The sequence below is a fragment of the Bolinopsis microptera genome, chromosome 7 (genome assembly GCF_026151205.1).
Source record: "Bolinopsis microptera isolate Bmic1 chromosome 7, MBARI_Bmic_1.0, whole genome shotgun sequence".
NCBI lineage: Eukaryota > Metazoa > Ctenophora > Tentaculata > Lobata > Bolinopsidae > Bolinopsis > Bolinopsis microptera.
Window position 1 is genome coordinate 7,903,780 of NC_087078.1, and position 23,694 is coordinate 7,927,473.

At 36.7% G+C, this 23,694-nt stretch overlaps 3 protein-coding genes across 6 annotated transcripts in view; 2 read left to right on the plus strand and 1 right to left on the minus strand.

Moving 5' to 3' along the window:
* The window catches only part of LOC134818856 (disks large homolog 2-like), an 88,333-nt gene extending 83,327 nt beyond the window's left edge, over window positions 1-5,006 (minus strand). Inside the window, exon 1 of the mRNA XM_063828549.1 lies at window positions 4,982-5,006. The gene's annotated coding sequence lies outside the window, so the exon portion shown is untranslated. The remainder of the gene's footprint in view (window positions 1-4,981) is intronic.
* Window positions 1-23,694, plus strand: part of LOC134818848 (ribose-phosphate pyrophosphokinase 1-like) — a 115,710-nt gene that overhangs the window by 20,596 nt on the left and 71,420 nt on the right. The window lies entirely within an intron of this gene.
* On the plus strand, window positions 1,424-10,769 carry LOC134818836 (hemicentin-2-like). Its single transcript, XM_063828520.1, has 18 exons — window positions 1,424-1,707; window positions 2,237-2,273; window positions 2,909-3,072; window positions 3,212-3,293; window positions 3,479-3,560; window positions 3,722-3,865; window positions 4,233-4,297; window positions 5,129-5,278; window positions 5,550-5,648; window positions 6,282-6,366; window positions 6,955-7,081; window positions 7,287-7,404; window positions 7,783-7,915; window positions 8,551-8,715; window positions 8,863-8,972; window positions 9,119-9,272; window positions 9,488-9,603; window positions 9,822-10,769. The coding sequence occupies exons 1-18, from the start codon at window positions 1,580-1,582 to the stop codon at window positions 9,870-9,872; spliced, it is 2,010 nt and encodes a 669-aa protein (XP_063684590.1). The 5' UTR covers window positions 1,424-1,579; the 3' UTR covers window positions 9,873-10,769.

Sequence of the window (23,694 nt, forward strand, 5' to 3'; positions counted from 1 at the left end):
TTTAGCTAACTAGTTTAACTAATAATGAACATGTCAGCTTAAACTAATTTTTGTCCCTATACTATTTCCTTTTTGAAATTTTGCGCCAAATTTCGAGTTCTCATACATATCTAAATCTGTTAGCCGATCCCACCAGAAAGTTTAAACAGAAAACAACCGATATTCTGCGGTATTCTGACTATCAGTATTTGCAGTTCCTAAATTGTTACCGATATGGAATACTCAATCTAATGCACGTTGAACTTTTGACGTGAAAGTAAGATATTGCTATCTTACAAGAACACAAAAGCACAGTGTTTGATTTAAGGATTTGCCATATGTCTGTCTGTCTATCTAAATATCTTACGGGGTTTTGTGTAAACGCCATTTTAGTGGCACTAAATGTTCAACTCAATATATGGCATATGCTCATATATATGAATATGGTTAAATGTTCTGTTGCGATCGCATGTGTCATGTTTCTGATTTCCTGGCTTAAATTTACTGACTTTTTAGTTGAGGCTTTTATTATTCTAGAGAGGAATAATATGGGTGAGATTGTTTAGAGTGATGGCCTTTCAAAAAGCCTCTTTAAGGGAGCTCCCTTCTTATTTTGGAAATTTCGTCACCTGCATGTTAAGGAACGTGGATTTTCTCAAACTTTATTATCAATATCATGTTATGGCTTTATAACCATGTTATGGCTTTAAACTTTAATCCTGATAATGCCTGGTAACGAAATTGTCCATGACCCAGTGACCTGACCAACCAAAATCTCTCTTGAAGAATCAAGATTTCAGGATAGACACAAGCTAATTTGTTAAATTCTTTGAAGATTCCTGATGTTTTACAAAAATAACCATGTTTGAATTGTTTTGTGCAGTAAGAAATACGAAACCCTGCCCTAAACGTTGAAATGATGACGTATACAGGAACCAGGAGGCTCGTGAACTGCTCTGAGTACCCAATTTGTTGCCGGTTCAGTAAAACCTCCCCATTACTTCGGGCAGTGCTCTCCAGGATTCGGTGATAAGAAAATTTTAGTTCCTCCTAATGATATGTTAACAAAGTAATAATTCCCTCTTTTGTATGGTTGTAAATTTCACCGCCCCACGCACTCTGCAGTCTGCACTACTTTCAGTTTCAATACTGAATTACAGGCAGTGCTTCCTAGATTTTTCAATCGGGTTGAATTTGCGAGATGAAAAGCGAAATTGGATCAACGAGCTCAGTTATATTTAGTGTATTTGGTGTCAAGTCTTTTTTTGTCTTTTCACGCAACATCCTGAAAGCCAAAATCAGATTTGGATATCCAAAAATATCTGAATAGCAGTCAGGATATACGCGTTGAACTACAAAGGACACCGCTTCATTACATCACTGTTACTTACCCTAGTCAGCTTATACTTGATTACTTGATCCTCAGTATCTGCAAATCCAATTTAGCAGACACACGATCTTGATTATTTGTAAACGTCACGACTCTCTCAACCTCACCAGCGTGTGTTATAACACCGAGCTCTCTCACGCAATCACCTCACCTCTACATACACTCCATGGATCGTGATTTCCTCTTCCTACATTAGTTTTGGAGTTTGTCATGGTGTTGCTGTTTGTTCTCGTCGTGTTGTTGAACGTGTTGAGCTTTGCTTGCTCTTCGGAAGTTCTGAGCTGGACTAGGAGAATACTGGTGGTTGCTGAGCAGGAATCTAGGAGCGGCCTCGGCAGGTAGAGTCTTAGTTAGGCTTGCACCACTATACATTTCGGGTGACACTATTTGACTATTAACTATACTATTGCTATAGTCTATAGGTTTCAACTATCATACCCTGGCGCATTGAGGGTCTTAGGAGTACTAAATAAAACATAAGTAGATCTCAGACAATTGAATTGAATACATTTTTGTTTTAGATTTAATCATACTAATCAAAAATGAAACCAGTATGCAGTACTTACCACAAATTGAATCGGTTTCGTCATAACCCCCAAAAAAGCCCGGCCGCCATTATTGCCAATTTGTTCCGGTCACGATTGATTCGTTTGATATTGTATTTCTAGAAGGTATGTTATTCAGATGATTCATGCTGTAATATGACATAGCCCTCGTGCGTGTCCCCTGTTCTGCAGGTTGTGACAAGTTTCTCATATTATTTTTCTATCACATCAGTATTACCAAATTTGATTACTTAAGATTAAGTAAGACAAATTTCAATGAGATCTTTTGATCTTATTTTAAACGCTTCCTTTTAATTCTCAGGTCATCAAGAGGTCCACCGCGGACAAGTTTTTACAAGGTATTACAACTTATCATATTGATTTATTTATTCTAATTTGAATATAATACTGATCATTATTAATATTTATACCACTGCCAGCAGGGACCCGTCTAACCCTAAAGTGGTGTCAAGACTCAGGAGACTATTTAATAATTATTACCTATTTAATTCGCGTTTTTGACACCACTTGGGGGTCCAACATTTTGGCACTAAAATTCTTATTCCTTGGCCAATTTTTTATTTTTTCACGCTGATTTGAAGGCCATCATAGCATTTGAACCAGTCGAAAAAGTTTAAGTTGTATATCTTTTAGTTTTACGGTTTTTGCGGAAAGTCGTGTTAAAGTTGATGCCGTGGTGTTGCAGTAAAATGGTACGGATATACCAAACATATATATATAATATATATATATATCGTCTCGCTTTATATATAGTAAGATTTATTAGGTATGGTATTTTCTACTATTATTGTTTCTTCCATATATATTAGGTCCTTAGCGGCATGGTACAGATCATCTGATGACGTCATAATAGCATATATTAATTATTTTACTGGTTTTCTTCGGAATTAAAGAATCTGTAAAATCACCTGATGACTTATCTTATTGACGCATCAATGAAATAAATCAGTTTTCTAATCAGTCGGTTTTTCAGGCTTTAACAGACATAGAACAATCTATAAAGTATGCCGAAGCAAAATTTAGTCCGTCATCGACAGATAAAAGCTCTCGGAACCTTATAGAGATAAGAAAATCTATAATATCAGCTGCTAAGTCCGGGAACTACCGGATTGGTAGAGAAATATTTGGCTTTTATCAGTGAGTTTCGATTGTGAATAGTTTTCTTCAGAAAAGTTTGTCCGTGATAATTTTAATTCTTCGTATTTTATTTGAATAAAAATCCGTTTTTTGTTGTAACATTTTTTGTGATCGTGACTAATCTGAGTTTCTATTTTAGGTATCTTGAGGATAGCTCTTCTCATTCTAAATCAAAGAAAAAAATGAAGCGTTCAACTAATGACATTATAAGCTACATCAAAGTGGGTAAAACTAAAAACTTCCTTCTGTCATCAAATCTGAAAAGTGACAAAGATTTATTTTTGGCACAAAATTGATATTTTAATAACCATAATGAGCCCATTGCCACAATGTTTAAAAAATCACTAATTATTATTAGTTTATGATTACATAACTTAGCATATTCTGAATGACCACTAATTTGCAGACAAAGCTTGGGGACAAGACTTTTAAAGAGTTTTTCAACATTGAATCTGGGACTACGTTGACGTTTGTTCTCGACACTACTGGTGAGGTCATATTCAGATTTTGTCCTGTTAGATAACTTTTAAAACTACATCGATTAACCAATGATTTTTGATCATAGAAACCGGAAGTTGGTTCCAGTGATTGCAGATAGATTTTTCTAGCATGCGTCTGCCGTCTATGTAAATTGTAAACCTTACCACAGGTTCAATGAAGGAAGATATTCAACAAGTTCGGAATATAGTCCGGGCTCTTTCTACTCCTGCTAACGAAGTGGGAGATGAGGAGTCTGAATTTGATATTGGCTCTGGTTTCTACACCTTCCTTCTAGCCCCCTTCAAAGATCCTGGTATTTTATATTTATGATAATTTATAAGAAAAGACCTCGAGGATTTATTTTCAGGCTATTTTTGCTTTAAGAAAAGCGATATAAATCTCCAATCCATCTAAGGACCTTGGCATTTCAAATTTCAATCCAGTTTCAGAAATACTCTACTTTCCCTACTTTCCTGTAAGGGGTTATCACCCTCCGGCCTCCAGCGGAAATTGAAGGCCTCTTTTCCAACATTTACTTTAACTGGCTACCATGAATGATCCACAGGGTAGACACAGTCTTCGTAGTCATGGTAGTAAAGCGAGTTTACCCATTACTTTTCCAGAGAAAACTTTAATAAATTAAAAAGGGGGCTAATGTTTTACTCTCTTCTCTGTCTCAGATTACGGTCCTCTGGAGACCTATGCCGACAAAGGCGAGCTCCTATCCGCCTTAGAGGAACTTTCGGTAAGAAATCTTATTATTGTAGCTGCACGTTTTCTTTGCATTCAACTTCTGTGCTCTTTCATTTATTATTCAGACCTCTAGTTGAGGATTCCCGGAAGCTTTCATTCGTGGAGACTTTCGGGAACACGAAACAGTTAGATTTAGTCAGATCATAGATGGGAGATTTTAGTGATGAATTCGATTTGGCTGTTTGCAACAGATTCTACGGAATTGAGAAGGTGATACTTCCTGGAGTTAGCATACTAATCTCTCATTCCCGAATCCCAGCTACAAAGAGCATAATTACGTTAGGATTGCAGGGCTGATTATGACTGATTTATTAGGCGTTTTACGCTACTATATAACATCAAATTTTAGGCTTTCAATTTTCATAATGTGAATAGAAATGTCGATTCCATGACTGATTTATGATTAATTTATGACTGAATATGTCTGATTTATGTCCGATTTAAGACTGAATATGTCTGATTTATGTCTGATTTATGTCTGATTTATGTCTGATTTATGTCTGATTTATGTCTGATTTATGACTGTTTTATGACTGTTTCTTTCATTCAAATTTCTGATTGTTTCTGAATAGACTCAGTGAAGACAGATTCTAATGGGAATAAATAGCTGAATAACGTATCGACATTTCTACGTCATACTCATAATATGAGTAACTAACTATGAGTAACTCATATTCTCAAATTATTTGTTATATAGTAGTGTTTTGAAAGTATTAAAACTGAATATGGCTGAATATGTCTGAATATGACTGATTTATAAATGACTTTAACTGAATATGACTGATTTACGTCTTATTTATGACTGATTTATGGTGTATTACAGGTTGACGGAGGAGGTGACTGTAACGAGATGGTGATGCACGGTATAAGCGAAGGCCTACACGAGACTGAAGCTTACTCCCCTGTCTTCGTGTTCACTGATGCTGGTAGTAAAGATCTCGATGAGAAAGATTCTGTAATGACCTTGTCTCAGGTTAGCACATTTTCGAAATTTGGGGAATGGGTACGGTATGGTTAATTGGGGTTAATTGGGGTTTCACTATATTAGGACTCTATTATTCATTGGTTTTGAAATAAGGTGCATATTTATGCACAGGATAGGCTTTTACACAGTCTTCATAGTCATGGTAGTTAAGCGAGTTTACCCATTACTTTTCGAGAGAAATTATTTTTGAAATAAGGTGCATATTTATTATTATACTATTACTAACCTCTGTCTACTATCTCAAACTAAACATTTTCAGATGTTGTACTCGCCTCTATACTTTTTCCTGACTCCAAGCCCCGAGTGTGATAAAGACATATCAGAATACGAAGATCTAGCTCTAGAAACATCCGGCCAGGTTAGATCAGTTCCTCAGAAATCTATTGAGATTCAATCAAAGCACGCTGGCGAGATCCACTTTGTAGTGATTTCTGTGAGTCATTGATATAACTACGCTCACGCGATGCTGTGGATATATATTAAAGCAATAAATGAACATAATGAACATTTTTTCTGAAAAGCCAGCAAGGGCCCATGAATACATACGCCCAACTGGCTTCGCTCCAGGAAATATCGAACTCATACCAGATCACCCAAAATAATATCCCGTTGTCTCCGATTGTAGCACCGATCAGTGCTACATACGTCAATCAATCATCCTAAGTCCATTTCGTAATCACAAAGGGATTATCAAAATATGCTCGTCGCTTATTCTCACAACACAGTGCATGATATTCATCCTATTCAGTGATATCCAGGTCATTGAACATAACCAAAAGCGGTTTTTGAGCTTCATTGAGGTCACTTCAACAGCAATGATCGAAAGTCTAATTGTCATGATCGCACACTCAGGAAGGCTGTATGTCTCCAGTAGGGTATTTATATTGCTAGGATCGCAGAATCACCCTCTCTTGATTATGTGAGTGGTAGACTGCTGCCCATAGCGAACATTCCAATGTGACGTAACCTGTTTTACCTGTTATCCTCACAGGTACTGTTGCTAGATAAAGAAGAAATCAGAAATATGAGCGATTTCGTCAGATCGACCGGTGTTGGGAGGGCAGATATTATATCAGGTGTGTTGGAGAATTTCCAAAGCTAACTTCGCCTAAATCTGAAGCCGTCTAAACTGTCTAATTCTTTACAAAAATAACATTTTTCACTGACTCTTTAAAAATGTTATTTATATTTCCGTTATAAATAATATTGAATAAATGTTTAACGGAGTTTTTTTAAGATGTCATAAAACCGTACGTGGTAAATTGTGAACCCCGTACAAAATATTATTAATATTGTAAAATGGCGTACATTTGTGGTTCAGGTTGTAATTGGGTAACTAGAAGATAACCAGTGCAACCAGGAAGTCACTAGTCGGTGATTACTATCATTACTAGATGGTTACTAGATGGTTACTAGTTGGTTACTAGTTGGTTACTAGTTGGTTACTCGTTGGTTACTAGTTGGTTACTAGTTGGTTACTTGTTGGTTACGTGTTGGTTATTAGTTGGTAATCTGAAGGTCACTAAATGGTGGTAACTAAGAGGCAGACTTTTTGTCATTGAATATTTCCAAGCAGTATAGTTTCAGCAATAATCTGAAAGCTGGCATGATAGCCAGATGGTCTGGTGCAAGCTATTTCCTCTACACAAAAACCTTCTCATCAGGCACGGAGAGGTCAGGGAAAGGAAGTAGAGATAAAAGAGGCACAGGACAGAAACACAACATCCAATTTGATGTAGATGACACTGTGGATACTTTAGTGGTTACTGTTAACTTCCGCACTAATACAGGGTACTTTCTTCGCTTAATACTTTTCCATTTTTATTCATTATTGATATCGAAAATTCCACCGTCATTTTTTCACCCTATTTTAGTAAAATTTTAAACTTTGTATCACAGTTCCTGACACACACTCCATTTTAAGCCAGACACTAATGACATAACTCCTAACCCAGATTTTAACCTCAGATTTCACAAAATACTTCTAATTTTTCAGGTCCTCCTACCTGTTAACTCCGGACGACAATCTGATCATCCCCAAGTTCGTTAGCGCGGTCACCAACATGCGGCTGTACGAAATTCACAAGCCACAACCTGGCATCTGGCTTTTGAAGGTAAAAATTATCTCTTCAGTTGCAGGGAAGAGAACCCTCTTTTGATTTCTAAGAGAATTGGTCATTGTCTGGAAACTCCCAAGAATTTGGTTTTCGGCCTCCCAAACCTTACAAGTGTGGGATTTTAGTCTCTACAATGGGGCATCCCGGAAAGTGATTATTATTTGGCCCTTTGGTGTCACCCTTCACAAATGGAGAAATTGGAAGTCATAACACATGAACTATTGATGTTGAAATTCGGGGTATTCACCACTCCTACATTAATTAATAATTTACCAAATTTAAAATACCACTGAAAATCTATTAATACCGCGCCCCGCGGCTTTCCGGAGCTCCCAGTTTGAAGCTAAAAGAGTGATCAGCGTGCTCATTTTACAGGCAATAACAGACATCGGGGACAAGTTTACATACAAAGTAAACTCGGTTAGCCCAACCAACATCGACTTTGATTTCTACTTTTTAGTGGAACAACAATCCGGGAAATTAGTACCAGCCAAGCACGCCACGCCAGGTGAGTTGCGAAATCATGGATCTGGGATTTAGCAAAGCCCGCTACCCCATATAATATGTCATGGATATTCGATCTAAATTTATCTGTAAACAGGATGAAATAGATAATCAGATAATGTCATTGGTTATTATTTTCCAAATGCTTGCATGGACAGACACTCAAGAACTAGACAGTCATGATTTTAAAAGTCTCAGATTACTTAAACTAGGTTTGTAACAAAGACCCTCACTTTGGATTCTATTTTAGGAATCCGTGTTTTGCGCTATCAAATTACTATGTTGTTCTTGAACACAGGTTGAGGCGTCCTTGAAAAGCAGATCATTTGTCGAATTGTTGGTTTTCTGACATTTTTTCGCGACATGAAACTTATTAAGTACGCGGTCTCCCTCTCATCGAAATCTTTTGATTTACCTTTAAAAAATGAGTAATTCATAAAATTTCCTTACTTAGCTCCAAAAGTTATTGAGTGATCAGCGAATGGCGGTACGTGTATAATCATTTTGGGTCCCATCGTTATGTGACAAAAATCTGAACCAGAATCTGTAAAAATCAGAAAGATATTTCGGTAGAAAAATAAAGTATTGTTTAACTATCACATTAAGACATCTAATCGTCAAATTTCTTTCTATCTACAGGCGAAACGATGAAGCTGAAACTAAATATACTTGGAGGCGCCGATCTCATCAAACCTGACCGAAGTATCGTCTTCCTCGTAGACACCAAGGGAAATGTTATCTCTACAATTCAGACTTTGTCGATCTCAAAAGATTGCGATTACCAGTATGATGGTGTCTTCATAGGTATGGTTCCTCAAAGTCGAATTCCATTGAAATCTCTTTACATCGATGAAGATTTTATTTGGCTAGATTTACTTTACCAGCTTTGACTCAGTTCATATTAAAGTTAATTGATTGTTGACTATTTGTTGATTAATTGTTAATTTGCAGTTCCCGACGAGTCCTTCAAAGTGATGGTATATGGTGAGACTCAGTCTGGTAATCCTTTCACTCGGACCTCTCAAGCGACTATAACACCTTCTTATGGCAGCTTACAAGCGGTAATTAAACCTTTCGTCTTATCAAATTTGATGCAGCTTTCATACTTCAGAGCAATTAAATCTATATCATTAAGTTATATTAATTGTATCAAACAATGCCTTAATCTTAGTAAATTTGTTTGTCTCAAACAATGCTTTATTTGTAGCATAAATCGGTGATAAAGTATCGTATGATCCAACCTGGAAGTTCGGGTCATTTCCATTTCAAGTTCCAGCACTTTGGCGAGAAAATCACTGACTTTAGACTGTCCTTTTCCAACCCTGGGGACATCATCACCCAGTCTTCACCTCTCTTCTTCCGTAAGTAATAGCACCCATTTATAACTAATCGTTCTTATCAACAATGTCCGCACTTAATGTGGCGGCGAGAATTGCGAATTGTGAAGCCAAAAGGATATCCTTGAGATATTACGTTGAATTTCAGATAATTCATGATATTGATAATAGATAATAAATTTATCAACCAATTTTATAAGAGCTGTTTATATCTTTCCCTGAAATATGTCCTTAACCAGCTCGACTGAAGAGTGGAAGGAGAAAGATAATGAGGTTACCCTACAACGTTCCATCTGATGTTCCAGACGGTACAGAGTACAGAATCTCACTTGTTGTGGACGGAGGCGAAGTCAAGGTAATTATCATTAGTTTTTAATTGATGTTACTTTACGAAATTACGAATTGTTCGTTTGATAGGTATAGTTGAATGTCATGAATTGAGATCGCTTCATTACTTGATGAATTGTTCTACAGCAGCTTTTCAAGGAAATATTTCCTAATCTAGAATAATTAAAATTGATTTGACAACGTTTTCTTAGTTAATAATTATATCTAAAAACAATCCCATTTCAGTCGACATATGTGCACACTATAATCATCACACGCTTCGCTCCAACCAGATAAGAGAGGGTGAAATCCCACAACCTGAAATAGATAAAGGAAATCAGATCATATTTCCCGGTTCACTTGATTGGATATTCTGCAGATCACAGCGGCTACGGACAATAAATTGTTTCCAATGGATACCAAGAAATTCAAGGACTTATTTGAACTAGTAGAAAATGGTCACTAAAACTACCAATTCCTAGCTAAAACAAGGGGGGAAACTTGATAAAGGGATAATGATATACAGTGAAATCTCAATCATTTTCTAGAAAAAACTGGCGCCCAATTTTATTGCATAAATTCCGCATGAATTAAAGTTACTGTGGCACTCACTTCTCATTGACACTGACTTTTAGTTGACATTGCAACCTTTATTAAGTAAAGTAATGTTGAAACAGTTTGAATTTCATCAAAGGCTTTTGGTGACTCGTTATACTTGGGAATATTTATTTATTCTATGTTTACGCTGATCGTATTAAAGACGTCTAAAACTGTTATAATTTTATATCTTATAGTAACTGACGATCGGAATTATTACCGAACATAATTTATAAAGTGACTTTAAGTTGACCAAAACTCAATATCAGGATAGAGTGGTCCATTTTTCCATTGTTTGGGTTTTGGTAATTATGATAATATTCAAATAACGAAACGAAGTCGAGGATGGTTATTTATTATTTAGTTAGTCGAAAGGAACTGACTAATTTGTGTACTGCATTACTACAAACTTATTTTTGGAGTCTACTCAATAATAATACCGTTGCTAACGCTCTGCATAATATTAAATTGCAGTCATTTTCATATTATTGATTTTTATGTACGCTATAGATTTCATTGCTGTATCTTGGATGCTTTCGTTGACTTATTTTATATTTTCCAATTCAAATTTGTTTATGACCTTTTTTAAAACAACCCCAAATTCTTCATTTAAGATTTATAAACAAATCAGTAAATTTGTTTAACGCAAAATTTACATAAGCTAACGAGTGAAATGTTCCGTCACCAAAATGAATTATAATACTATAATAGAATGAGATTGAATAAATTATATAGTTTATTTCTATGTCAATAGCATAAGCTAAAACTACAGTTCAACCAATAATCTCAATAATTTTATGGAGAACTTTGGGCATTTTTTAACGGGTGATAATCGTAAAATATTTGTCTTGGTAGGTTATAAACCTACAACTACAAGGAATTTTACGCTATTATATTGTTCGTAGTAAAAGGACTTACGGGCATTTTCTGCTCGATACTCTAAGTCTAAGGACCCCAGGTATACTTCCCTAAACGTATTATTGACCTTAGAATTGATTTAAAGTGCAGTCCTGAGATGATTGATCATAGTGTTTTGTGCACGTCATCTGTTTATACCGGAATCACCCAGAACAGATCACGGCTGACGGGCTGACCGAACCATACTTAATAGGCATACAGCACGTCGTGAAGGGTGTGATTTTTGATCACGCACTAATAATAATATTATCATTGAAGTAGGAGAGGTTGTATGTTTCAAAATGACTACCTTATTGGACATAATTGTCACGGATATTGCTTTCACGCTGAAGACCTTAGACAATAATTATGTCCGTGAAAAAAATTCACATAACAGTACTTAATGCTTAAGTTATAACACCATGATCACTATGACTTTGATTCTAGAGTTCAGAAAAAGAGTAAAACACTTGTTGTTGTTTGTTTGTTTGTTTATAGAACCCGTCCCCAATCTCGTATTGGAAAATGACTAAACTCAGGTCTGAGTGTGAATACGGGTGGTACCTGCAAGAGTGTTCATTAAGCATTTAGAGTTCTGTAAAACTGCAGTTACAATTGTGCTAGAGTATTTTTAGTATATACGATTGGTATCAGAAATATATCCCTACATGCTTCCAAAATTTGTAAAGCCGTAGTACATACATATCACATTACACCAGAGCCTACACAGTGCAATCTCCTCCAGTCTATCTGCGCCGCGTATATTTGTATAAGCACACGGCGCAGACTGGAAAAAACCACACTCTGCAAGTTCAATCCAGTGCAATGCTACATGTACGTACTACGGCTTCATCTCCAACTTTCTGCACAATGTACTGGAATGTTTTGAAGGAAAAGAAAGAACAAAAAAAGTGATATATATAAATAAAATCAGCGATTTAATGTTAGCCTTGGGACAGTAACTTTAATTCCCTGGTTTCTAAAATCAGCTTTTAAAAAAAAATAATAATAAAGTATGTAACGTCGATACCAAACCGATTATTGAGCGATAATAACTGAGTAGTTGATTCCTGGGTTGCAGAGTCATTCAGATGTTCCAGTCTTCGAATGTGGTTCTTGTTCAGTTCTTGACCAGAAGTGTCTAATGAAGTAAGTCAGACAAGCAAACTCTTCCTTAAATGCTCATATAAGTCGTCTCAATCCCAGAAATTATGAATGATGACCCAGTGTAAAAGTGCAGAAATCGGCCGAAAATAACAAAGACTAAAAACAGTTAAAAAGTGAAAGGATTCAAACACAAGGAAAATTAATAACTTAGAGCGTAATAAGGAATATCTCCAAACGGAGTTTTCTGAGAGGGTGAGAGGTTCTTTAATTAGAGCTAATGATTAAATGAGACCCACTAAAGGTACTAAATTAACCGGACTGCTAGCAAGGAATCGAGAGTGGGAATAAAACTAAAAGCGGAATAAATTTTAAGATAATGAAACAGAAACTGAAAGCTAAAATATATACCGTTCTAGAATGCCTCCGCAAACTATTGCTCCTTTGTAATGTGCACGTGTTAGTAAGTGTAGTAAAAAGATAAAAATAATAAAGCTATACAAATGAACGGAGCGGTGAAAATCTGAGAGGGTGAGAGGTTCTTTAATTAGAGCTAATGATTAAATGAGACCCACTAAAGGTACTAAATTAACCGGACTGCTAGCAAGGAATCGAGAGTGGGAATAAAACTAAAAGCGGAATAAATTTTAAGATAATGAAACAGAAACTGAAAGCTAAAATATATACCGTTCTAGAATGCCTCCGCAAACTATTGCTCCTTTGTAATGTGCACGTGTTAGTAAGTGTAGTAAAAAGATAAAAATAATAAAGCTATACAAATGAACGGAGCGGTGAAAATCTGAGAGGGTGAGAGGTTCTTTAATTAGAGCTAATGATTAAATGAGACCCACTAAAGGTACTAAATTAACCGGACTGCTAGCAAGGAATCGAGAGTGGGAATAAAACTAAAAGCGGAATAAATTTTAAGATAATGAAACAGAAACTGAAAGCTAAAATATATACCGTTCTAGAATGCCTCCGCAAACTATTGCTCCTTTGTAATGTGCACGTGTTAGTAAGTGTAGTAAAAAGATAAAAATAATAAAGCTATACAAATGAACGGAGCGGTGAAAATCTGAGAGGGTGAGAGGTTCTTTAATTAGAGCTAATGATTAAATGAGACCCACTAAAGGTACTAAATTAACCGGACTGCTAGCAAGGAATCGAGAGTGGGAATAAAACTAAAAGCGGAATAAATTTTAAGATAATGAAACAGAAACTGAAAGCTAAAATATATACCGTTCTAGAATGCCTCCGCAAACTATTGCTCCTTTGTAATGTGCACGTGTTAGTAAGTGTAGTAAAAAGATAAAAATAATAAAGCTATACAAATGAACGGAGCGGTGAAAATCTGAGAGGGTGAGAGGTTCTTTAATTAGAGCTAATGATTAAATGAGACCCACTAAAGGTACTAAATTAACCGGACTGCTAGCAAGGAATCGAGAGTGGGAATAAAACTAAAAGCGGAATAAATTTTAAGATAATGAAACAGAAACTGAAAGCTAAAATATATACCGTTCTAGAATGCCTCCGCAAACTATTGCTCCTTTGTAATGTGCACGTGTTAGTAAGTGTAGTAAAAAGATAAAAATAATAAAGCTATACAAATGAACGGAGCGGTGAAAATCTGAGAGGGTGAGAGGTTCTTTAATTAGAGCTAATGATTAAATGAGACCCACTAAAGGTACTAAATTAACCGGACTGCTAGCAAGGAATCGAGAGTGGGAATAAAACTAAAAGCGGAATAAATTTTAAGATAATGAAACAGAAACTGAAAGCTAAAATATATACCGTTCTAGAATGCCTCCGCAAACTATTGCTCCTTTGTAATGTGCACGTGTTAGTAAGTGTAGTAAAAAGATAAAAATAATAAAGCTATACAAATGAACGGAGCGGTGAAAATCTGAGAGGGTGAGAGGTTCTTTAATTAGAGCTAATGATTAAATGAGACCCACTAAAGGTACTAAATTAACCGGACTGCTAGCAAGGAATCGAGAGTGGGAATAAAACTAAAAGCGGAATAAATTTTAAGATAATGAAACAGAAACTGAAAGCTAAAATATATACCGTTCTAGAATGCCTCCGCAAACTATTGCTCCTTTGTAATGTGCACGTGTTAGTAAGTGTAGTAAAAAGATAAAAATAATAAAGCTATACAAATGAACGGAGCGGTGAAAATCTGAGAGGGTGAGAGGTTCTTTAATTAGAGCTAATGATTAAATGAGACCCACTAAAGGTACTAAATTAACCGGACTGCTAGCAAGGAATCGAGAGTGGGAATAAAACTAAAAGCGGAATAAATTTTAAGATAATGAAACAGAAACTGAAAGCTAAAATATATACCGTTCTAGAATGCCTCCGCAAACTATTGCTCCTTTGTAATGTGCACGTGTTAGTAAGTGTAGTAAAAAGATAAAAATAATAAAGCTATACAAATGAACGGAGCGGTGAAAATCTGAGAGGGTGAGAGGTTCTTTAATTAGAGCTAATGATTAAATGAGACCCACTAAAGGTACTAAATTAACCGGACTGCTAGCAAGGAATCGAGAGTGGGAATAAAACTAAAAGCGGAATAAATTTTAAGATAATGAAACAGAAACTGAAAGCTAAAATATATACCGTTCTAGAATGCCTCCGCAAACTATTGCTCCTTTGTAATGTGCACGTGTTAGTAAGTGTAGTAAAAAGATAAAAATAATAAAGCTATACAAATGAACGGAGCGGTGAAAATCTGAGAGGGTGAGAGGTTCTTTAATTAGAGCTAATGATTAAATGAGACCCACTAAAGGTACTAAATTAACCGGACTGCTAGCAAGGAATCGAGAGTGGGAATAAAACTAAAAGCGGAATAAATTTTAAGATAATGAAACAGAAACTGAAAGCTAAAATATATACCGTTCTAGAATGCCTCCGCAAACTATTGCTCCTTTGTAATGTGCACGTGTTAGTAAGTGTAGTAAAAAGATAAAAATAATAAAGCTATACAAATGAACGGAGCGGTGAAAATCTGAGAGGGTGAGAGGTTCTTTAATTAGAGCTAATGATTAAATGAGACCCACTAAAGGTACTAAATTAACCGGACTGCTAGCAAGGAATCGAGAGTGGGAATAAAACTAAAAGCGGAATAAATTTTAAGATAATGAAACAGAAACTGAAAGCTAAAATATATACCGTTCTAGAATGCCTCCGCAAACTATTGCTCCTTTGTAATGTGCACGTGTTAGTAAGTGTAGTAAAAAGATAAAAATAATAAAGCTATACAAATGAACGGAGCGGTGAAAATCTGAGAGGGTGAGAGGTTCTTTAATTAGAGCTAATGATTAAATGAGACCCACTAAAGGTACTAAATTAACCGGACTGCTAGCAAGGAATCGAGAGTGGGAATAAAACTAAAAGCGGAATAAATTTTAAGATAATGAAACAGAAACTGAAAGCTAAAATATATACCGTTCTAGAATGCCTCCGCAAACTATTGCTCCTTTGTAATGTGCACGTGTTAGTAAGTGTAGTAAAAAGATAAAAATAATAAAGCTATACAAATGAACGGAGCGGTGAAAATCTGAGAGGGTGAGAGGTTCTTTAATTAGAGCTAATGATTAAATGAGACCCACTAAAGGTACTAAATTAACCGGACTGCTAGCAAGGAATCGAGAGTGGGAATAAAACTAAAAGCGGAATAAATTTTAAGATAATGAAACAGAAACTGAAAGCTAAAATATATACCGTTCTAGAATGCCTCCGCAAACTATTGCTCCTTTGTAATGTGCACGTGTTAGTAAGTGTAGTAAAAAGATAAAAATAATAAAGCTATACAAATGAACGGAGCGGTGAAAATCTGAGAGGGTGAGAGGTTCTTTAATTAGAGCTAATGATTAAATGAGACCCACTAAAGGTACTAAATTAACCGGACTGCTAGCAAGGAATCGAGAGTGGGAATAAAACTAAAAGCGGAATAAATTTTAAGATAATGAAACAGAAACTGAAAGCTAAAATATATACCGTTCTAGAATGCCTCCGCAAACTATTGCTCCTTTGTAATGTGCACGTGTTAGTAAGTGTAGTAAAAAGATAAAAATAATAAAGCTATACAAATGAACGGAGCGGTGAAAATCTGAGAGGGTGAGAGGTTCTTTAATTAGAGCTAATGATTAAATGAGACCCACTAAAGGTACTAAATTAACCGGACTGCTAGCAAGGAATCGAGAGTGGGAATAAAACTAAAAGCGGAATAAATTTTAAGATAATGAAACAGAAACTGAAAGCTAAAATATATACCGTTCTAGAATGCCTCCGCAAACTATTGCTCCTTTGTAATGTGCACGTGTTAGTAAGTGTAGTAAAAAGATAAAAATAATAAAGCTATACAAATGAACGGAGCGGTGAAAATCTGAGAGGGTGAGAGGTTCTTTAATTAGAGCTAATGATTAAATGAGACCCACTAAAGGTACTAAATTAACCGGACTGCTAGCAAGGAATCGAGAGTGGGAATAAAACTAAAATAAAACACTTGTTATTATCATATTAAAAAATCACCAAAAATGTTCACAACTTTGAGCGTGAATAATTATGTCCGTGAAAACTTTGGGCTGTGAAAAACTTGTCCGTGACAATAATGTCCGATAAGATAAATCCTGGGACACAAAATCCATTGCTGCCAAACACTGTGCCCAACCGAATTGCCAAATACTGTGACCAATTACTGATTTGCCAACGTAACTATATTGTTAACCACTGTGCCCAACAGATTTACCAATTATATTTACCAATTCTATTTATGAGCTGTGTTCGCTGAATTTAAATCTGAGAACACTCTATTGTGCTTCTCGACCGTCTGCTTCTCGACCGTCTGTATATATATATTATAATTTATATAGTTATACAACAATTATAATTATATCGTGCAAATAAAAGCAACCCCCCTGTAAGTGTATTGCGTGCTCACCTCCTGCCAACATGCAACGTTACGCCACTGCTCCTACTCCTAGTCCTATCGTTTTACTTTTATACATTATAGCTATAGTTATACGGGAGACCCTCGAGGCACTATTTGTGATATGCAAGGAGATAATAATGGTAATAGCAAACTCAGTATGGATGCGATAACAAAAGATATAATAAGCGATCCGGACCGGGACAGATCGCGCGTGGCCAGGGATTGTGGATTGGTCAATATAATGTGTCACGTAATTAACGCCCGAGACAGGATTGATAGTAAAGTTCACTATCAGTTATCGGACCGGATGATGATTAATCACTCTACACTCGACTGTCACGTGACTTTTTCAACCGGCCGTTCTCTAACTGGCCCTGAACGACTATTCGAATAATCGAAACCCTAACCCTCTTATCTGATCCCAACCCTAACCCTAACTCTAAGTTTAACGGCTAACCCAATCCCTAACAAAAGCATATGATGAAACTCTAAGTCTATAACCTTAACCCTAACGAGAAATTCGACCAACTTCCTTATACGGTCATACTCATATCACGTTATCAAGAAAGTTTTTCGCCAATATCTCGCCAGGGGAGCATTTTAACCCTATGTCATGGGGGTGATTCTGAATCAGCGTCCGAAAATGCATCGATTCAAGTTGGTTTCAACTGTTATGTCGGGGGCCCTTTTAGAAAAATCTCGAAGATCGATTGTAGAGTGATTTAGAACGCTCGTATCGGACCATGTCAATATCTTTTAATTTTAGTTGTGGCCTATTTGTTACGTTTTTGTTCATCGTTGTGCGGTTTCCATGATCAACGGATGATACCGGTAAATATTTGTTTCAAATATTTGTATTCGGCATGCAAAAGAGACGCAGCTCAGCGTGCAGGTCGGTAGTTTATAAACCTACAAGGTTTCCAGTGCATCTACCCCGTTGTTGACAATTTTGACATATGTTTGTATATCTACAAATAAAATTTTGTTGTATTGTTTTGTATTTGCATTTACAATTTCGTGCGCTTATATTTATAACTATAGGATTTTTTTCCCTTGTTACTAGTGGGCGGCACTCAGCCTGTCATTAACCACCTAATCTCTATGTTTATGAACATTATAGCCTGGGGTCCCTAGGTTATTCCCCTTGCAGCCGTTCAATTTACTTGTTTCTAGTTCTACCATCACCGGACACCGGCGGGCAATATCGGTCTCACGACCATTATTTGGGCTATTACGTTCACGTTACTTCCACCTCAACTAAAAATTATTCTGCATTTTACTCTTTCAGTTTCATGAGCACATCAGGTATGAGCTCTATGTAAAAGCCACTACCTTATTTAAAAATTTCCCTAAAATCACGTTAAACTTCAGTAGTAGTCAGAGATACATTAGTAACTACAGTACTATATGATTTATTAGTAGGATTGCTCGGCTTAACTGTCCTCCTGAATTTTTTCCTCAGACTCTCTCTCAAAGTCTTACTCCTCCAGATCAAGATAGTAGCATTGAGAGAAGTATTCTTTTAGTTTTACATACAAATTAAACCCTAATCCCAACCCTAAGTCCTAACCCTAACCATAACCCGGAAGCTATCCATAACCCTTACCACGACCCTTACTGGGCCGCGCTCAGCCTGTCATTCCGCCTAATCTCTATCTCGCCTAATCTCTATTCGCTATGTTTATGAACATGATAGCCTGAGGTCCCCAGGTAACACGACCCTAACCCTAAGCCGAGCCCTGAACAATCGAATTCATGTTTTACTAGTAGTTAGGGCAAGAATTGCTGTTTATGGGTCAATCTGTGAACAAATTCGTAACAAAGGTTTGTCTACAGGAATGTATTGTCCATAGTCCCAGGAACCACAAAAAAAAAACCGTCCAGCTGAAACTTTTGGGCAAAAATTTTTATAGTCATTTTTCTCCAGGAACCCATACGCCCCACCCCTAATATTGGTTATTCGGCTCCCGAAGGTCTTGCTAGATCTCCATAGGGGGTGCAAAATGACCGCAATGGCCACATTATGGCAGGCGAATGATAGTTTCAGAACGATTGCATTGGAGCTTTATTTTTCTAAATAAATGGAATTTTTCGAAATTTTTCGAAATTTTATTGAAATTTCGAAAAAAAATACACCAAATTATTTTTAACGCTTATTTCAAATCTATTTAAAAACTCATCTACAAATAACAAATACAGTTAATCTAAAATGTGTATTCTCAGTAAATACCATGACAATTATTAATACACAGTTAATATTAATCAAAATTCGCTTGTTCTTCAGGTTCATCATGTCTAATGTTTGTGCAGTTCGTCCACAAGCTGGCAAACAATTGAAGCCATATTTCCTAAATGAACATCTGAAAGTCAAACAGGCCTGTTCCACATCGACAGAACAGTTACAACATGTAAGGTTCAAAATATACTCTGGAGCAATTATAGCTTTTGTTGCAACTGGTTCGTAAGTGCCACCAGGAGCCAATTTCCAGACGTAGTCAAGGGGATTCAGACTGTCAGCGTTAAGCATGACCCAGTTATGGTACTGTAAGTAAGCTCTAAGGATGTGCTCCGTTGCTGAAGCTATTGTTGGAGGTAGCCTATTCGGATTGAGACTCTTTTTCGCTACCATCCTATTGTATGCTAGGAATCTCAAAGCAAAAAGAGTCTTTTTCTTGTCACCATAAATGTACTGCAAGAAACAGAGGCCTGCCTCAATAATCTTTTCTTTTGATTCTCTCACCGAAAGTAATGTTGCCAACTGACCTTACTCATCAAAGGTGAGAGTTTTCTTCTCTTTAACCTTGCTAAAACCAAACAGTCCACTGACGCTATCACAACCTGAAATACTATGAATTAGAAGAAGTATCTCCTTTTCTTTATGATCTAGATGACTTGATATTTCTTTGATTGAATATGTACCCTTCTTCGTTGTTAGATAAATATCATTGTGATGGTCACTGTTGAAATGATGTACTAATAGACTTGAAATATATCGGTATCCTTTGCCTTCAATTCAACATCGCCAAGGAATGACATTTCCAATGTTTTCTTTGCAATTAAAGTATCAGCATCGTTACAAGCTCTGATCACTTCAATACCATTTACAGTAAAAATGCTTGAGATAAGGTCGATCAGTTCTTTTTTGTTTTTTGTTGTTGCTCAGAAATGTTGTTTTGGTGACAGTACAAAAGGTGGATTTCTTTACAGCAATATTAGCACAGAACGCTTTTACTCTCCTCTTGTGCTCGTGATCTTTAGTAGAAGGCTCATATCCATCAAAAATCACAGTGACTTCCCGATTTTTAGGGATAAGCCTTAAGTACTCCAAATTGCTACCTCACCATAATTGTCACACCCTTTAAATGAGCTTAGTTGGTGAATTAGCCAACCTCCATCAATGACTAGTGGGATCGTGAAGCTGCAAGATTTAAGTGTAGATTGGTTTATACCAAGAGCAGCCTTATTAGATTTCCTCATCATCTGATATTGATCAAATAAGCTCACGGCACCACAGTTAACTCGTATGTTAGGCATTCCTCTATTGAAGTCTCTCTATCAGCAACCAAGACTAGACGGTTAAAACACTTCAACGGATCGACTGCAACGCTTTTATTATTCACTTTAACCTGCTTTCTTAGTTGTGTCAAGTTCTTTGCTTTACCTTTGATACTTATCTTATCGATGAACGTCAACCCATCTAGCTCACGTTGAAGGACAGCCCCAACGGCCAAACATTCCTCGGGATTCACCTCATCGTTCCCAGGCTGTGATATAAGACCAGTCGAAAAAGATATTAACTTAGTCTTATCTTCGGATTCTGTAAAGTCGACAGTAACTTTAAACCAAGTTAATAATTTTCCAAAAACATCACAGTTTTTCTTGATTGATGACTTGGTAAGATCTGAGTGGATGGCAGCTTTAGTTGGTACTCCTCGCTTCGATGAATTAGCTAATGAATCTCCAAAAGACTGATTTATTAAAGCCATCTGATTCAGGGTGGCCACCCATAACTTGTGAGCGGACTCACGATTACGCATCGTTCCACTTGTTAATCAACCACTAGATTAAGCTGCCCTCATAAGACTCTGCTCTATGGAGAGGTCAGTCCACACCCCGGCCCACTCGTGGTCGTTGTAACAAACCGTGTGAAGCCCAGTTACTTTAAAGGTCTTTATGAAGTCCTTTACTAGTGTTATCATGTTGTGGTAAGTAACCCATAGAGCTGCTGTTCTACTGTTGGAAAACAGGTTCTTTAGAAGCAGAGTTATTTTCTCTGATAGATCCTGAATAGATTTAGTCTTAAAGTTAACACCTAGATTTTCGTTCACACATTTGTTGATGTAACCTTCCAAGTCTACTAGTTCATCGTCGTAAACTTCTTCCTCTATAATGAAACAACAAAGAGCGGCGTCGATCAGAAAGTGGGCTCTCAACGCTTTATAGTAAGATCCTCCATCCGATATATGCGTGACGTCTCCAGGATACACGAGTTTGATGAGCTCCTCTAAACCCGAGTCTGCCATTATATAGCCTATGCAGCCAAGAAAACGCGTGAGAGTGTGGAAGCCCCCAACCCTGACCACAATAGGCATCCCAGTTTCCAGTACTATTCGGGTGGCCTTAATCCACAATGGCAAATCGAATGTGATTATCATCGGCTCACTGTAGGATAACTTAAGACATTCAACCAGAGTAGTATGTACCGTCGAATAGCTGTCTGGGGGTTGGTCAATAATCTGTTGTTTGTTAGTTAACCTTGATATTTGTTAATTGAAGTTATTTCCCGAGTAAGATTTGAAATAAGCGTTAAAAATAATTTGGTGTATTTTTTTCGAAATTTCAATAAAATTTCGAAAAATTTCGAAAAATTCCATTTATTTCGAAAATTAAAGCCCCAATCGTTCTGAAACTATCATTCGCCTGCCATAATGTGGCCATTGCGGTCATTTTGCATCCCCTATGGAGATCTCAAGACCTTCGGGAGCCGAATAACCAATATTAGGGGTGGGGCGTATGGGTTCCTGGAGAAAAATGACTATAAAAATTTTTGCCCAAAAGTTTCAGCTGGACGGTTTTTTTGGTGGTTCCTGGGACTATGGACAACACATTCCAGTAGACAAACCTTTGTTACGAATTTGTTCACAGAAAAATCAACTCTTGCCCTAACTATAGCCTGTCACGTGATTAAAAAGTTTTTTTGCCCATAACTCTCCAGGGAAGCATTTTTAATTTTACCCTACGTCATGGGGGATGCGATGATTCGGAATCAGCGCCCAAAAATCCGTTGATTTATATCGATTTCATCCCGAAAGGCCTTTTCACAAGAATTTTCTTAAAATTTGGGCGAGCGATTTAGTAGGAGCGGACACTGACAGATAGATATAATGGAAGTTCAACATTTGCGTCTCACAACAATTCGCCCAATTATCGTTGTTTCTTTGTGCGGTGTTGCGAGTTCTGCGACTACTACTACTAGTACTGCTGCATAGAGCTTCAGCTAGTAACTAATAGAACTAGAAGGTAATTGAGAATAGCCCAGTCATGAGTCCAGATCAAAAATATTAAACATACGACTGCATTGTTTACTTCAAATTAGACACTTTTCATACGATTGCTGGGTAAATAAAAGCTCGAATCTACTATATATATAGTCGCATATTAAAACTGTCATTTCCATTTTGTATTCGGCTAGGCGATGAATCGTTGTGAGATGAAACTTTTCCCCATATCGTGTGTAGTCACTGTGTACCGTTTAGTTACTGCCAGGTACTGCAAGTGCATTCCACGCTCGAGTGTATATATACACTATATATTAATATATACACTGTATATATACACTACAGTATATACCTTATCGGACCTTATTTGGACGGACATTACTTGAACGCTGGAGGCCCTAGCGTTCATCTTAATGTCCGTTCAAATAAAGTCCGTTCAATTAATGTCCGTCCAAGTTAAAGTCCGTTGAAATTTTTCAAAAATTTTTCCATTTCGAACTTTTTGTCCAGAATATGACAACTTTGATAACTTTATTGTGCCGTAAGTTAACGACGGAAAGGTTCTCCTTGGTCTGCCGGAGGCACAGAAAACTTTACTAGTTTATGATGTTTTCAAGGGTCACTTGGCGGAAAAAAGTCAACGAAATTATGGCACTCAACAACATAGTTCATGAACTAGTCCCCGCCAACATGACAAACTTGTTCCAGCCTCTATAGATATTACGGTAAATCGTGTTGCCAAGGACATTGTCCGACGTTGTTATAGCTCATATTACTCAGGGCCGGGAGGTAATCAAACAGATAAGTGCTGGGAAAGCTCCACGTGATGTTAAGGTTAACTTTAAGTTGTCTAAGATAAAACCACTTCACGCCGAATGGCTTGTAAAAGTTAACACTGAAATGCAGGACCGGTGTAGTTTGATAAAAAAAGGTTTCCATATATAAAAGCTAGAATTCACTGATGCTTTAAGCAATAAGCAAAAGCATGGACTATTTCATGCACGAAAACCCATTTGATGAAGATGATATGTGATATTATTATTAGAAACTGATCATGTTCACATATTTTAACATTTTTACTGCTCAATGA